The 16,987-nt window shown below is 35.5% G+C and overlaps 2 protein-coding genes and 1 pseudogene across 4 annotated transcripts; 1 reads left to right on the plus strand and 2 right to left on the minus strand.

Moving 5' to 3' along the window:
- Positions 1-207: 207 nt before the first annotated feature.
- On the minus strand, positions 208-2,180 carry LOC120186956 (mitochondrial inner membrane protein OXA1-like). The gene is made up of 7 exons (XM_039190762.1): positions 2,037-2,180; positions 1,900-1,958; positions 1,293-1,368; positions 1,064-1,195; positions 857-964; positions 629-683; positions 208-501 (listed from the first exon to the last, which is right to left on the minus strand). The coding sequence occupies exons 1-7, from the start codon at positions 2,178-2,180 to the stop codon at positions 224-226; spliced, it is 852 nt and encodes a 283-aa protein (XP_039046693.1). The 3' UTR covers positions 208-223.
- An 850-nt stretch (positions 2,181-3,030) lies between these two features.
- LOC120186814 lies at positions 3,031-4,304 on the minus strand (annotated as a pseudogene).
- A 7,343-nt stretch (positions 4,305-11,647) lies between these two features.
- On the plus strand, positions 11,648-15,718 carry LOC120186888 (putative E3 ubiquitin-protein ligase UBR7). Of its 3 annotated transcripts, none has more exons than XM_039190719.1 (6): positions 11,648-11,891; positions 12,014-12,150; positions 12,631-12,789; positions 13,624-13,884; positions 14,464-15,123; positions 15,409-15,718. In XM_039190719.1, the coding sequence occupies exons 2-6, from the start codon at positions 12,070-12,072 to the stop codon at positions 15,493-15,495; spliced, it is 1,248 nt and encodes a 415-aa protein (XP_039046650.1). In that variant the 5' UTR covers positions 11,648-11,891; positions 12,014-12,069; the 3' UTR covers positions 15,496-15,718. The 3 variants fall into 3 exon arrangements, with proteins under 3 accessions (XP_039046650.1, XP_039046651.1, XP_039046652.1); XM_039190720.1 differs by having other exon boundaries at positions 12,020-12,150; XM_039190721.1 differs by having other exon boundaries at positions 12,055-12,150.
- Positions 15,719-16,987: the final 1,269 nt, after the last annotated feature.

Here is a 16,987-nt window from a genome sequence, read left to right on the forward strand (position 1 = left end):
TTCTACTTACAGAGCAGTAGCTTATGTCCTTTATCTCGTAAATTTAAAATTTTAATATTTAATTAGATATATGTTCTAAACAATTTAGTCCCTCCCGATATTTGATCCGGTCCATCGTTATTATAAACTACACTTTAAATAAAATTTCTAATATAAGAATCATTCTCGGTCCTTAACTATAACACCAATAAGCCTCATTTCACTTCCGGAAGGAAAGCTTTTCTCACCTCTTCTTGTTTTTCTTCCTTCCTTTAACTTGTTTCTCTAAAGTTCTAAGCCTCTGATTGATGGTCGAAGACGAAGAAGTAGACGCTATTTGGTTTGATGCTTTTGTTGGCTCAACAGGAAATGAGGTAGACTGTTGTGAAGCTGTTTTGGCTTGTTTGAGAGTTTGCTTCAGAGCCGTATACAGATCGACGGAAGGCCGCTGTGTGGTAACAGTTGTTTCCTTCGGTATTTCAGGAACACCTAAAGCCTTCTTCACTCCTGGAGCCTTGAGCACTGCAAAATTAAAATTTTGGAAGGGAAAAGATTTATAGACCAACTCAGATATATTGGAAAAGCCAATCATATCTTATGGTATTCCCGATAAAATATTTTATTGATATCATGAAATTTACCGACTCACCTAGGCCATACGTAAGGGAAAACAAATTCGATGTGATCCAATAGCAAAAGATGGCCTGCCGAATAAATGAGATGAAAATTATAAACAGCAGCTAAATATTTGGCATTATTTTCCAAAACCAGCTTGTTAGAGTAGGCAATGCAAATGTACTACATGAGCTTGCTAACGTATTGACAGCTGATGGCATATACGAGAACATGCAGAAGCCGGCAAAGGAAGTAGTGATACCTTTGGGAAACTCATGGTAAACGGAACAGTAAGAGCAGCAAGGACCCTAGAAACATTTTTCATAGTTTTAGCAGCAGGATTCCCTTCCATACCTTCTTGCATGTTGCACTGAGGACATAGAGGAGTTGATTAAAACAGATTAAACGACAGATAGGCATGCAAAATGTTGCTTGATGCTCTAAGTTACCAACAAAATAGGACGCTTACCTCCACTGTTATCAAAAAACTCAGTGCCGTCAAAACCGGAAGGATGTATAAACTATCTGGAGTGCTGAGATCTGTAAACCAATATGCTCCGCCATATTTAAATGATGGGATTTTCTCAGCCATCGTTGAAATCTGGAGTAAAAGACAGGTCATCAGATATAATTCTAAATGTATCATATTCAATCTAAGACCAAGCCAGAGTGAGTTACTACAAAAACATTTTTCTTACAGCCATGAAAAAGCTGACGAAGATGGGCCCCTGAATAAAAAGCCCTTTCAGCGGTGTAAACGGAGTCGCACCATATCTGCAATTATTTAACACAAACAATGAAATTGTCAGGTAAAACCAGTTAAAATGTCATTTAAGTGGATGCCAGTATCAAGCACATTTCTGATCAGCCAAAAACTAGGGAATACCACCAAATGAACTATCATCTAAAACAGTTCACACCTAATAAATGTGTGTTTCTAACTTCATATTTACAGAATAAATCCATTTAACATCACCCGAGACATATTTCATGATAAATGCTAAACATTAAGAACCTATCATGACGTCAGGCTAAGATGAGGGCCTGGAGTTGTTTGTTGTGGAGAAGGATAAGAGCGTTATAGATAAATTAAAAGCGCATTTCAATCAATGTGAAGCTACCAGCATATTTTCCTTCAACAAAATATCGAAGCGGAATACAAACCAGGGCCCTTCCGAAAGTTTAGAGATAATAGCATAAAAAGCCAATTAAAGGATTCAATCACGGAACCAAAGGGTATACAATCTATTACGGCAAGTACTCTCAACAGGCATATGGCCTTGTCCGAATAGAAAAGTGGCTTACTCCTTGAAAAGCTTTTTCATTTCATTTTGACCGTCAGTCATTGACAAGGAATCACTAGCCTGCAGAAAAATAAGAAGAAATTTGTTGAGAACTCACTATCATAAAATAAAATAAAAAATTGTCCATGGAATCTGAACATGCTCCACGATCATGCACGCAGCAAAAAGCAGCTTGCTGTCCATAGAGTATAGATGGTTCAAAATAATAACACGACTATGGTTGAAGATGGCACCAGACCTGGCTTGACATCCGCTCCTTATTTCCTCCATGAGTGGCCTCATTAGCTGCAAGATAAACACAAATTACTAAATACAGAGATCGATACTAAAATGAAATAGCAAGATCACTTTGGTTAATCAAGCTATTAGCAGTCTCTAAGCATCAAAACTTAAGTCACTCAAAAGAAGAAAGAATATCTAGAGGAATAGCCACACATGCTTCCTCTTGTCCATGCCAATGTAATAGTTTTCCTTTTTGGCATTTATGCGGGTACCAAAATGTACAAAGACAAGTAGAGGTAGACTAAATTTTCTAGAACTAGAACACTATGGTGATGTCTCTCAATTCTTTCATTATGTTATGACTGTTAGAAACGTCAGCAGTATTACAAAAAGACTAGAACATGATTTGCATCATCAAATTATCCAGTGTATTCATATTATAAAGGGGTGGAACCGAGTTTATGAAATATAAATCGATTTGAATACAGTGATTAAAGTTTCTATTTAAAATGTGTGGTACTAAATAGTTACAATTTAAATGGTTTTATAAAACTATATACGATATGTGAATATGTTCCTTCATATTTTTCAGATATAAATATATCATGAAACTTTAGAGACCCAATGCACACTTAAAAAAATAATCTATTAATTTTTAAAGTTTTTAAGTTATTTAATCCTATTTTTATAAATCATTTTTAAATATTTTTTACTCTAATCGAATTTGTGAATTACGAGTCAAATTTTAATATCGAGAAAAAAATTAATCGAATCAAATTTTGTTTTCCCTTATATCTAACCATTTAACAATATTCAATAAGAATTTTTCATACAATGAAGGAGTTGGATGAAACAAAAATATTTTGAATTTCTTTAAATTTTGATATGAAATACAAAAATAAAGATATGTTTGTTTGTAAATCAATCTTCGATTTATGACGGTAACGAAGAAGATGATGCAACCATGGAGGTATGCTTCTCTGGTGAACAACGACACAAGGGGCATGCAACATTTAACATCAACCACTCGTCGATACAAGCGGCGTGGAAATAATGATTGCAACCCGGAATAGTCCTTAATGTCTCTTTAGCTCGGTACTCGGAAAGACAAATAGAGCAAGTGTTATCGCTCGGCCTCGCCAATCGTCGGATTTCACCGAGCAATGTCATCGGATATGACTCGATGGTCCGCCCATCAAGACCTTTAACTACCGAAGATGCTTCCGGGTTGGGATTTTGATCATTGTGACGACGGGCTACCTTGAGATGAATTACTAGGCCAACTATGAGCGAGAGGGGTATTCCCACGCCAAACATTATGCCAAATTTAGCCTCAATGCTCATGCCTATATTTAATAAAAATAATAATAATAAAAGACAATTGGTTGATGAAAAGTGTACTAACGTGGGACAAAAAATTATTAATGCATCATTCACTGCAAAATAGAACATACCATTGGTAAAACCACCGGAACAACCGACATCCAAGCCCGTATCATTGTTGAACATGCAAGTCCCAGCCCTGCTTTCGCACAACCTGCAATCAGGTTCTTTCCATGTCAACATGATACCCTCACCAGGTTCCGACCAACCAGTCCACGAAAGTGGAGCCAAAACCTCTGCCATCTCCGCACACGACGCCGTCAATGACGCAGACGAATCAAGCCGTTCGGTCGGTACAGCCGCCACGACCGAGAAATCCGTGCCGCTAAGACAAGAAACAAACCTTGCTTCGGGCAGTTTTAGTTCTGTAGCTGAAGCAGAGGAGGAGCAATTGAAAACCGTGTAGCTTCGAGGATGTAGCAATTCAAAAGGAGTGGCAGATAGATTAAGTCCCTGCAGAAGACGCTGTGGAGTGCAATGATCAGGGTCGTCGATCCATATGTTTTGGAAGATGTAGTCGGTGTTTACGACGGTGAAGTCGCCGGAAAATGGTAACGTAAGGGTGGCTTGCGTTTCGTTTTTGCAGGAGAGATTGAAGCGGGGATACCCACATCGACTAGGTTGGGTGTTGAGGCGGAAAGGGAAGTGAAGTGAATCGGCTGAATCCCACATAAAACACGGCAAAATTCAATGCTTGCCGATGGATGAAGAGTGAGCATTAGGAAGATGGAGAAGAAGACAATTCGAATGAAAGACATTGCTAGTGCTGAGTGGAAAGTAACAAATACAAGCGTTGAAGAATTTTATAGATTTTCTTTTAGCCTGTTAATAATACATACATATTATGTACTATTCCAGCTTTCCAAACTTAAGTTCTTTAGAATAATAATTTTTTACTACTTAGCCTACTTAGTAAATTAATTTTCATAATTTCTTTAAAATCATTATATATATATATATATATATCCTTTTGCTTTACTTTTTAAAATTAATATTATATATTTTTCAAGACTAAAAATTATAAAATAAATTATAAATTAAGAGTAGGCTTCTTAACAATTCGAAAATGGGAGCATGGGGCATACGGTTGCTAGTTGCTATTGCTACCATTAATGACCACCTTACTAAAAATTAATACTGAGGAGACATGAAGGACAAAATTGCATTCATTTGAAGCCACTTCATGAAAAACGTGATAATTGATAAACATGGAAATTATGCATGCACCGGGTTTCGTCTTTAAAGTCGTTTTATGCGTGGTATTCTATTTTTTTTAATTTGAAGTTATTTAAGTCAAGTAATTTAAATTTTAGATTGGTTAAAAAATTATTGTTAGTTGTTGATGTTTTAAGTTACATGATAATAGTTATAGGAACTTACGAGTGTTTATCATTAAATGGTGGAGAGTCTATCAAACATATATTATCTTGTATTCATTTCAAATTATTAAAAAAATAATACCATCGTTAGACAATTAACGATGATTAATCAAAATAAAATTAAAACGTAACATCATATATAATTTTAAAGAAAATAATTAGATGATCAAAATAAAATAAAAATAATAGTTAAAATATTAAACATATAATTTATTCTTCTTTTATCAAGTTGGGTACATATTCAATTGGTTGTTTGTCGAAACCCCTTATACAAGCTTCAGTGATCACATCTTAATTAAATAAAAAATAAAAGTGATCAAATCTTAAATAAAAATGAAAGTTACCAAATATTATGTTTTCTGAATTTAACTAGGAAAATTAGACAAAACTTAAACGAAAGTGACCAATTATGTAATTTACCCATTTAAAAATTACATGAATAAATTTTTAAGTGGAAAAAATGAGTTTTATATTTTTTATTATTAAATATTTTTTTAATGTCGAGTCAATTTTTTTATTAAAGGGTGTCAAAACTTTTTAGAAAGGAGTGTCATTTTTTTATATTATATTATATATATATATATAATTCATATGGGCAAAAAGAAAAAATAGAAACTTTTGGGTTGTCAATTGACACCCCCTCAGCATGTACTGGCTCCGTCAGTGCCTTTATGAAGCACTGGTTGATTGTAGGGCAGTTGAGTTGAGGTCTTGACTCTTTAGATAGTTTGTGGGGTGCTTCCACTTGTGGAGCATATATGGTAAATTATATGTTTAATCACTAAGATTTTGATTTTATTTTTCTCTAAGTATTATTAGATTTTTAAAGCTGAAATGATCGAATGACGTAGAAATTAAAAAAAAAACATCTTTATATGACATTGCATTTTCCCCTCTTCATATTTTCTCCAAATTTATGTTTCTCTTTACTTTTGTGGCCATCAAAAATCATGGTTTTCTGATATCTTTCGTAACAATCCTAAACATTAATGAATGATTTTGCTAGATTTAAGAGGTATGAAGTGCATGTCTAAAAATCCAAATGGTAAAAAGTGTTATTCTAAGAAGGTGAACATGTCCCAAAATTGACCTCAATGTACGACTGCGATTGACGTGGACACCATGACGCTACCAGATGTTGAGGTTGCTTTGGTTTCAGCTGAAGAATCATCGGCTATGGTTGAATGACTCGTTTTCTTTTATTTCGCCCACGGATTTACGCCTCATAGTTTGGAACAACAGTTATCTATGCTAGCCCGGCTCCGAGTAAACGAAAGGCTTTATGGTCGTATCAAGGTTGCTCGCCCCCGCCACTGCTGAGCCCTGGCTAATTATCGGCGATTTTAACGCAACAATATCCAATGATGAGCGAAAAGGTTGTGCAACAACTAGTAAGCCTGATGCTGACTTCCAAAGCATGTTAATCGACTCTGAATTATATGACCTCGGGTACCATGGTACCATGGTACCGTGGGGCTAGTTATGTTCGACTCGACCGGGGACTCTGCAACAAATTTTGGTTCGAGGTCTTTCCAGACTCCTTTATCCTACATTTATTGAGAATGAAGTCCGACCACCTTCCAATTATGGCTTGCACAAAACCGCGTAACAGCTTGGGGAAGAAGGCTCCCTTTCGTTACTTTGGTCTGCACATATGGATTTTGATCGAATGCTTCGCTCTAATTGGGATTCTTCTCTTCCTATTATCAATGTCATCGAAAACTTCTCTAAAGCTGCTGATGATTGGAATCATAATGTTTTTGGTTCTATTGGAAAAAGAAAGAAAATGCTCATGGCCCGTCTTAGGGGCGTTCAACGGCTTTTGGATCAGCATCGATACGTAATTTAATCAAGCTTGAGGCAAAATTACTTGGTGAGCTTGAAAATCTTTTAGATCAGAAGGAACTTCTGATTGGATCCAGTTTGGTGACCGCAATACCAAATTTGTTTCATTCCAAGGCTATTGCAAAACGTCGGCGGAACAATGTTAAAATGCTCAAATTGCACTCCGGGGATTGGTGTGACAATGATGAGGATTTAAAAGAAGCTGCTACCTCTCACTTCAAAGGTCTTTTTTCCGATAGCAATTCGGTGGTGGGCTCTTTCCCGCTCTCCAATTGTTTCCCTCGTTTAACTGATGCGGATATCCGTTATTTACATTTCATTCCCTCGGATGATGAAATACGGGCTGCTCTTAATTCCATGACCCCTCTTAAAGCACCCGGCATTGACGGAATTCATGCCAGCTTCTTTCAAAGACATTGGGATGTTGTGGGAAGCTCAGTTTGCAAGCTAATTAAAGACAATTTTATGGGCGGTTCTTTGGATCCATCACTAAACCGTACCGTTCTTGTACTTATTCCGAAATTTTCCTCACTTCGAAGGCTTTAATGACGTCCGACCAATAAACCTATGTACCATTATCTATAAGCTTGTTACAAAAATTATTGTAAGACGAGTACAAAGTATTATCTCGAAGCTAGTAGGCGAGCATCAAACTAGTTTCATTGTCGGACGGAACATTCAAGAAAACATCATTATTAATCAGGAAGTTATGCACTCCATGATCTTAAAGAAGGATAAGTTTGGGTGGATGGCTATTAAAGTCGACCTCTAGAAAGCTTTCGACAGTTTGAGATGGGACTTCATCCATGAGACTCTCATTGATGCCTCGTTTTCGCCTTCACTTGTAACGCTCATCATGGGTTTAATCACTTTGGCCACTATGCAAGTTCAATGAAATGGTGAACTCAGTCCGAGTTTTACCCCTGGAAAATATATTCAACAAGGCGATCCATTATCACCTCACCTCTTCATTTTATCTATGGAGTGTTTGATTCATCTAATTAACCTTGGAAACCTTTTCGCCTCTCGCGTTTAGGCACTCCTTTATCTCATCTGTTTTTTACAGATGACCTTCTTCTTTATGCCCTGGCTACTTCTGAACATGCCCCCATTGTGGCGCACACTCTTGATGTTTTCAGCTATTTTTCGGGACATTCTGTCAACAAAACGAAGACTGATATTTTCTTCTCACCAAATACTCCTCAAGACGCGAGACGCTCCATTAGCTCTCACTTGGGTTTTCGCCATGTTGAGGATATGGGCACCTATCTAGGCATCCCAGTGAGTTATCATGACACAAGTTCTAAACTTCACAACATGTGAAAAAGGTGCCATTGATGACCAGAAGACGAAGGAAAGTAATTGACAGTGAATGAAGATGAGAAGCTGTGAAAGAGGCAACTCTGTATACTAAATGTGAAGAAATGATTTACAAAATGCTTGAGTCTTTAACCCATTACAACAGCACTTGTATAGCACCACTAAACCAAGTTTAACAACTTGATCTAACAAACTAACCAACCTTTAACAAACTCAGTTAATATTGACTAAACCAATACCAACTAATTACATTTTATTATATTCTATTTCTAACACAACACCATCATTGATATGATCAGGCTAAAGCTTTTTACTTGGTCCTCATCAATGCTTTCCCTTGCTGGTAGAATCTCTTTGGCAAAAGTCGTGTTATTAGCAATACCGACCTATTTCATGCATTCTTCTTTGTTGTCAGCTCATGTTTGCAAGAGTATTGAAAAACTCATCCGCATTTTTATTTGGAAGGCTAACGATATAGGTACTGCTTTTTCGCTAGTTTAATGTGATACTGTATGCCAACCTTATAAATGTGGAGGAATGGGGATCCGCCATCAGTTACTACACAACACATGCAGCTTTATGTTGGAAAATTTGTAACGCTTTGGTTACAACACCGGGTGTTCTTTGGATAAAAATCCTGCGCGAAAAATACAAAGTCTCATTTCTGGCTCCTCTCACCATTCATCGGGCTTCATGCTCCCCTCTATGGCGTTCTCTTTCAAAATTTGGACAAATTTCCTTGCTAACCTTTCCTGGTCGATTGGCAATGGAGAGTTTATTTGATTTTGGCACGACATTTGGATTCCGAATCTTGGACCCTACACTTATGGCGGCGATTTCCTTCAATTGCATCCGATGATGCTACTGTTGCTAACTTCTCGGATGGTAATGGTAATTGGGATTGGCATCGCTTGCTTTCAGTTTTGGGTACTCAAGCCATCCCTCATCTTCATAATATCCTTGCGTCAAATTCTGCTTTAGGCATGGATCACGTTCACTGGAAGCACAAAGCAAATGGTGTCTTTACTGTTAAAAGTGCCTATAAGATTCTTGCTACTGCCTCTTGGGGTAATGTTCACCCCATATGGTCTTTGATTCGAAGTCAAAAAATTCCTGAACGATAGCGCACCTTTCTTTGGCTTGTTGCTCATGATAGGATCCTTTCAAAGGTTAACAAATGTAAACGAGGAATTGCTCATGATCCTGTTTGCGAAGCCTGTTGCTCATATGAGGAAACGACGCTGCATATTATTCGTGACTGTCAATCTACCAAGACTTTGTGGAGCTCTCTTGTGAGACGGAGCGGTGTCTCTAATTTTTTTAATCTTCAGCTCTAAGATTGGGTCGTGGTTAATCTCTCTACCACCACTCTTATTAATTTTGCTGGTTCTTCAATGCCGTGGAATCAAATATTCGCTTCAATTATATGGCATACGTGGAAGTGTTGAAACAACCAAATTTTCCAAGGTGAACATATTTCCATCTGTTCCTTGCTCCATAGGAGCTTGACTTGGGCATGTACTTACTCCTCTAACTACGCTGCATCAACTTCAAGTTCTAGTCCCTCTGTCATAGAAGTTCAATGGGAGTCACCTTGCCTCCGCTACCACTGCCTCAACACTGATGGATGGGTGAGACAACAAACCTTGGGTGCTGCAGGAGGCGTTTTACGGGATCACAATGAAAATTTCATCATGGGAACAGGTATTTGGGAATCTCCTCTATCCTCCAATCCGAGCTTTGAGTATTTTCGACGGTTTGTCTCTTGTTTGGGACAGAGGTATTCGACACCTAATTTTGCAAGTTGACAGTACTGAAGCATTTGAGCTGATCACTTCCGCTTCTTCGGATAGCCCTCTTGCTTTGGTTAGATGTATTTTCAATTTACTTGCCAGGGACTGAGATGTTGATATAAAGCCAATTCGATTGAATCACTAAACTTTTTAATGTTATAAAGAAACAATCACATCATCACAATAATACGATTCAATGACTAAAAACACTAATTCGAAAAGTTTAATGTTATAACTGAACATTTTTATAGTTTAGTGACCAAAACAAGACAATGCCTAAAGTTATTGATTAATGGTGTAGTTTACTCATATTTTTTGGGGAAGCTATTGTTTAGTTGTTAGATATTGATATTGTTTTAGTTTTGCTCACTAAACTTTTAAAGTTCAAGGATGACATTAAAAATAATACCCTATATACAGTTTAACTGTAAATCATTTTGAAGATGTCACATTAATTGATTGAATCTTAGGGTTTGTTTCTATAGCTGTATTTGGTTTTCTGAAAATTGAATTCTGAAAAATGAATTATTGAAATTTGAATTCTATAAAATGAATTACATTTTTGGAAAACGTTTTCCGGAAAATGAAATACATTTTTCTAAAAAACATCTGAAAAACGTTTTACGATGTTTGGATGATGTTGTTTAAACATTTTTTCCACTAGTTGATGAGTTTTTTAAAAATTATTTATTACAAATATTAAATACAATAAATAATATTATTTATCATAAAACTTAATATTATTTTTAAAATATTAAAATAATTTATTTATTATTAAATATTATTTTATAATTTTTTTAATAACCCATATATAAATAACCCGAGAACCTTTAAATATACGAACTAAATGAAAACTTTTTTTGGTACAACGCTAAGAAAAGTTAATTGTAATTAATTTAAAATATATTTAACAATTAATCAATAAAATACATTTAAGAAGTAAGAATCAAATGATTTTAATTGTTAAGATTTATTGTTATCTTTTAAAGTATCAAATTTAAATATCAATATGTAAGGATACGAGATTTTATTATTTAAGTGTTGAAAATCTTTAAATAAATATTATTTTATAGTTATCTCATATTTATAAAAACAATTAGAGGATAGAGGGTGAAAATGAAAGAGAAAAAGATTCTACTGGAGCATGTTTTGTCAAACAGTGGTTAAAAGGGACCAGTGAGAATGGTGCGGTGAAACAATCTCACCGTAGACATCTAAATGGAGTTTCTGGGCCAGTGAGAAGGAATAATGGGGAATATTCCCCTAGCAAATTGTAAACATAGCCCGTTTGCATTCAAAAAGGGAATTCAATATGTTAATTCAGTTAACCACCAATCCAAATATCCAAAATTTATTAATAAATTTTCTTAAAAATTTGATCTAATCAAACTGAGTTCGGTTAATTATCAGTTAATCGAATTAATCGAAGTTTATAAATAATATATTAAAAATATATATTGTATATTAAATATTTATTATTTTTGGCTTATTTAGTTAATTCAATTAAAATGAAGTTTAAGTATTCCTAAAGCTAAATAATATATATAATATATTAAATATTTAATAATTTTAATTATCTCGATTAATTTTATTAATTAACTAATTTTAAACCAAATTAACCGATAATCAAAGTTGAAAAAACTACTAACAATTAATTGATTTAACTTAAAATTTAACAGACTAAAATTTGATTCAATCGATTAATTCGATTTAATCAAATTATGAACACCCTGTCCAAATGGAGTATTATCCACTAGCAAATTGTGAAACATAGCGCCGTTTGTAGATGAGAAAGAAAACAAATTGAGGGAACGGGCCGCGTAATTTGATTCTATTAGGGCACTTTGTGGCGGGAAAATGACCATATGCTACTCAGCCCCTTACTACTCTATTTTACTAGGTATTTTTAAACCCCATCTTAAGTCATCCGCTCTAAATTCTCAATCCCTAAATGTTTTTGCTTTTTCTCTGATCTTCTCTCTCGCGTTTGTACTACAGGAACCTGATTCCTTACTGACCCGTCAAAACCTGTTAATTGCGAGGTTGAAAAGGTATATTTATTATTATTTTTTCAATGTTAGGGATTTTCGTTATACGGCACATCTAGATTCTCCAAACAAGTAAATTATCCTTCTATCTTTTTTTTCTCCCCCTATTTTTTGTTCATTTCCAATTTCAGTTTCGAAGAGCGGAGATTTTGGTTCTGACTGTCACGGTGATTTGAGGGAAATGGCTGCCAATCTCGACGATGATGGTGAGCAGACTGTGTCAATCAACGAATATCTTGAGAGCATCGAAGAAGAAGAGTTGGTAAAAGCTCTCCCTACCCTCTATATCGGGTTTAGGGTTTTGTTTTGCAGGAACTGTAGAATTTAGTTAGGGCTTTTCTGTTTCTTCTCGCTTATGGACATGGGAATATTTTTCTCTTTTTGTTCATTGATTACAAATGATAAAATCAAGTTTATTTAAGTTTTAGGTAGTATAAATTTTGGTTAAAACATAAATTGAACATCTGAATTATTGTGAACGTGGATTAAGTTTTGAGAAAATTTCAGGAATTCAAGTGCTGTTTATTCTATGCTGGCTTGGAATGCATCTAACTTATACTATGATATCATTCAAATGCACATCTTCTATCCTAAATTTATACTGAAAAAGCAATAGATGCAAGTATATCTCAAGTATAAGAATAGTTAACTAGCTATTGGTTGTTTTTATTGGTGATGTTGTGCTTCCTTCAGCTATATATGCTGTTGGGCAATATTTAACTTTTTATTGTCTAATCTGAAGGAAGCAGATTTGGTTTTGGGTGGAGATGAGGGAGATGAGTGTACATATTCTAAAGGTTACATGAAGAGACAGGCAATTTTCTCTTGCTTGGCATGCACCCCTGAGGGGAATGCTGGAATTTGCACAGCTTGCTGCTTGTCTTGCCATGATGGCCATGAGGTAATTTCCTTTGCACCATTCTTTAATGCATTGGACGTTATCTCTTATTCTTAGTGCTAAGCTTTAATTTTTGCTATTGATTCAATTCTTAAGATGGACTGAAATTATGATTTATTGAAGTGGAAGTTTGTGTATTGTTTTTGCTTTATGCGGATCACGACCTGAGTTGTGTTATGGTTTGCTCTTTGTGGGTCATGTAGCAGTCAATATGACTGCAAAATTGGAGTTGATTCCTATGTCCATATTATTTCCATCTGATGCGGCTTTTTCTTTATTTTGTCCTTCTAACTTGGAATAATATTGATCCCTTTGCTGTTGGATCAGCGTTAACTGCATTAAACATTCACACTGCTCGCTGTTTCTGGTATCTAACTCTGCTCTTTGGTAGTGAATTCAGGTCATATTTTTATCATCTGTCCAATTACTTGGTTTTTTTGGATCGTCATAGATTATTGAGTTTCAACATGTTCTATAATGGAAGAACACAGAAATTGATTTAACAATTCTATATAGGTTAAAACATGTGGCATGCAAGGTTTTCATTCTTATCATTTCATATGTTGATTTGAATTTCTGCATGCTTACTTGAGTCTTGAGTACTGAACATAATTTATTTACGCTATCATGAAAAAATAAGAGAAATGCACTATGTTACATGAGTATTGGACTTAAGTTATATATGTTATGCTTGAAATATTATTTGTGTCCAATTGGTCAAGCTCTTCGAAGAAAAGTTCTTATTTTACTTGTTTTTCTTCGTATAAATATTCAATTCTATCATTTCTATCTGCTTACATTAATGTAAGGGATTTCCATTTTTGCAACACATTCAAGGTTTTGGAGCTCTGGACCAAGAGAAATTTTAGATGTGATTGTGGAAACTCAAAATTTGGAGAGTTCTCATGCAAGCTTTCCCCAAATAAGGATGTGGAGAATACAGAGAATTCATATAATCACAACTTCAAAGGTCTATACTGCACCTGCAATTGCCCCTATCCAGATCCAGATCTCAAGGAACAAGTAGAAATGATGCAGTGCTGTATGTGTGAGGACTGGTTTCACGAGGAGCATATCAGTCCCAGCTCTCCCAATGAGGTTGGTAGGCTGCATCTCACTGAATGTACTCCATTCTTGTATCATGGTTTTTTCTTCACTAGTTTTTGCCTAAATATCCTTTAAAATTGTACAATACTTTGGTTTCATTGTTAAAATTATTGGAAAATATAGATATGACCTATTGAACAAGCCCATATTATTGTTTGCCACTGTTAAAATTATGAAATGTGCAGTAGGCTGCTCATGATCAACTTTTTGTGAATACTGCTGCTGCCTCCTTTAGAGTTCAATTCATATTAAGCTTGATGCCACTGACACTGCTCTGGCCTGAAATATTATCTTTAAAGATGGATATGGACTCTATTCATTTGTAAACATGGAATAACTCGGTGAACATATTGATTTTAATGACAATTTATTTGTTTGAAGGACTTTTGAATGGGGAATTTTTACATGGTTGGTTTAATTGAAGTTGAGCAATGTAAATAGCTTAACTTGACCTTGGATATTGCATAGGAGGAAATGAAAAAACGACTGCTATTTAGCAGCTCTTGCACTATTCTTTTGAGTTATTGGTATTGGGTAACAGATTATGATCTGAAAATACTTGTATGACAGATTCCTAGAGATGATGAAGGGGAGCCACTATATGAGGACTTCATATGCAAGGCATGTTCAGTGGTTTGTTCATTTCTGACTATGTATCCTAAAACCATATTGGCATCTGGGAGACAGCCTGTCGCTGCTGACAAAAATAAAGTTGTGGTGGAAGACATCCCTTCTAACGATGAAGCTGGGAAACTTTACAATGATTCGTGCTCTGATGCTGTCCAAAAGGATCATTTGGTTGCTGATACTAATGGTGAAGCTGCATCTGATGAGAAGTCCATTGTCGGAGAAGGCTCTGAGAGCAATGTTAGCTCAAGTATATCTGGAAGTATTGCCAGTTCAAATGCTACTTGTGTTCTTGTAGCAAACTGGATGGCTGCATCACTTGATTCAGAAAGTAGACCCTTCTTTCTTTCTAAGAATTGGAGAGATCCTCTCTGCAAATGTGATAAGTGCTTCGACATTTACAAGCAGAAAAATATCAGTTACCTACTTGACAGGGAGGATTCAATAGCAGCGTATGAAGAAAATGCCAAGCAAAATAGGGATGAAAAGTTGCAGCAAAGGGAGGGTGCTGAATTGAATTTCTTTAACAATCTCGGTCATGTAGAAAAAATGGAAATTCTGAATGGCATTGCGGATTTCAAAGATGAGTTCCGGTCCTTCCTGGTATGGCATTGATTGTCTATCTTTTGTTTAGTAGTTATTTGTTCTTGACCGTGATTGTGCAGTGCACCTTTTTTTTTTTTTTTGATAAAATGTGCAGTGCACCTTTTTTTTTTGTTTGATAAAATGTGCAGTGCACCTTTTTAGTTTCTAACCTGCGCTGAATATATTCCAAGGAAGCCGTGCATTTTTTTTTCATGTTCCTTCATCATCAGATTCTTCATTTATGTACCTTTAGCTGCTGTATCTGAGATTTATGCTTAATACTTTTGTTTTTCTACCCTTTAGGGCTCAGTTGATCCTTCAAAGGCAATCACAGCAGCGGATGTCAAACAGATGTTCGAGAACCTTAATAACAAGCGCCGGCGTGTGTAGTTTAAGGTTTTTCAGTGGATATTACATTATTACTGCACTTGCTGAGTTTTAACATAAAACTGCTATCTCTAATATTATGAACCGTATGCAGTTGTCTTTGATGACTTTGTATTCACACTATGTTTCTGTAGTAGCTGAAGTTGTGCTATGTTTGACAATATGTATGTACCCTGTTAAGATGCTTCTAGCATACATTATGCATATCTTAGTAGGTTTTATCCAAGTTAAAACATGCCAACGCCCAACCGCCTGTGCTTGTTCTCATACTGGGACCCAACTAAAGTTTTAAGTGCTACGAGTTCAAACAAAGTAGGCAGGCGGATCCGCCCTTCATAGGTAGTCTAGTATATTTCCAGTTTAAATGATTTTTTTAAACTATTCATGAAGGCTATAGGTTTTATATTCAACAAGCAAGAAGGTAGTATCCCTAATTAAATAAATCAAGATGACTGATTGTTATTGATTTTCAGTTAAGATTTTGGCCTATATAATGTTAGTCACGAGACGAACAGGAGAAAGAAGGAAAATAAACAAAATAATGATTGTGCATATCACAAGGCAATAGTTTCACAAGGCTAATGGCAATTCATATGGTGTTTGGTAAGCATGAGTAGAGATGCACATAGCCGGATTTAAATCCGATCCGGATCGGATAAAAACTGATCCGGTTTTTTCACTAAGCCAAAAAACCGGTTTATAAAAAAACCGGTTCGGATCATAATCGGTTTGGAGGGCCGGATGATGTAACCAGTTTTTAATCCGATAAAAAATCCGGTCATCCAATTTTTTAAACCTCAGACCGGATTTTTAAACCCCATGATTTTTTTCAAACCGGTTTTTAATCCGGTAAAAAATCCGGTCGTCCAATTTTTTCCTAAACCGATTATACTATCTGGTTTTAAAATATTCGATCCGGTTTAAAAAAAATTGGTTTTTCCCAAATCCAGTTTCGGATATTTTTTGTGTAAAATCGGATATTCGAATTTTTTGTGCACCTCTAACCATGAGATCATATAATTTCATTCAAATAAAATATGCAAATTCGTCAACATATCTATTTAAAACAAAGTGGAGACAAATTGTTAGGTTGCATTTATGTCCTCGATGAAATGGAAAAAAAAAGTTAATGTGTTTCCACGGTAAAACATTTAAATAATCTGAAACCAGTCACTCCCCACTACCTAATCTTTGGAGACTGTCGACTAATAATCTTCACTGCTTTGACGCCCTTGATTGCGAAACCCTCTTCCTAAAAACAAAAATGGTTAAGCAAGGTGGTAAAATATAGTTCCATTTTTTGTTAAAAATTGTTGAACAAATAATATAAATATATTCAACGTCGATATTCTGTCATGATAACCTCATACAAAGTGGGAACTCCTTCAACCATGTCTCAATCATCAGTGTCAAAGGTTTATTAATAGCGTTGGTTGGCAGTTTGTACAACACAATTTAGTTGAAACAAAACGGTCGATCCACACAATTTTTCAGG

This window comes from Hibiscus syriacus, unplaced genomic scaffold, assembly GCF_006381635.1.
Source record: "Hibiscus syriacus cultivar Baekdansim isolate YM2019G1 unplaced genomic scaffold, ASM638163v2 tig00113721_pilon, whole genome shotgun sequence".
In the NCBI taxonomy this organism is placed as follows: domain Eukaryota; kingdom Viridiplantae; phylum Streptophyta; class Magnoliopsida; order Malvales; family Malvaceae; genus Hibiscus; species Hibiscus syriacus.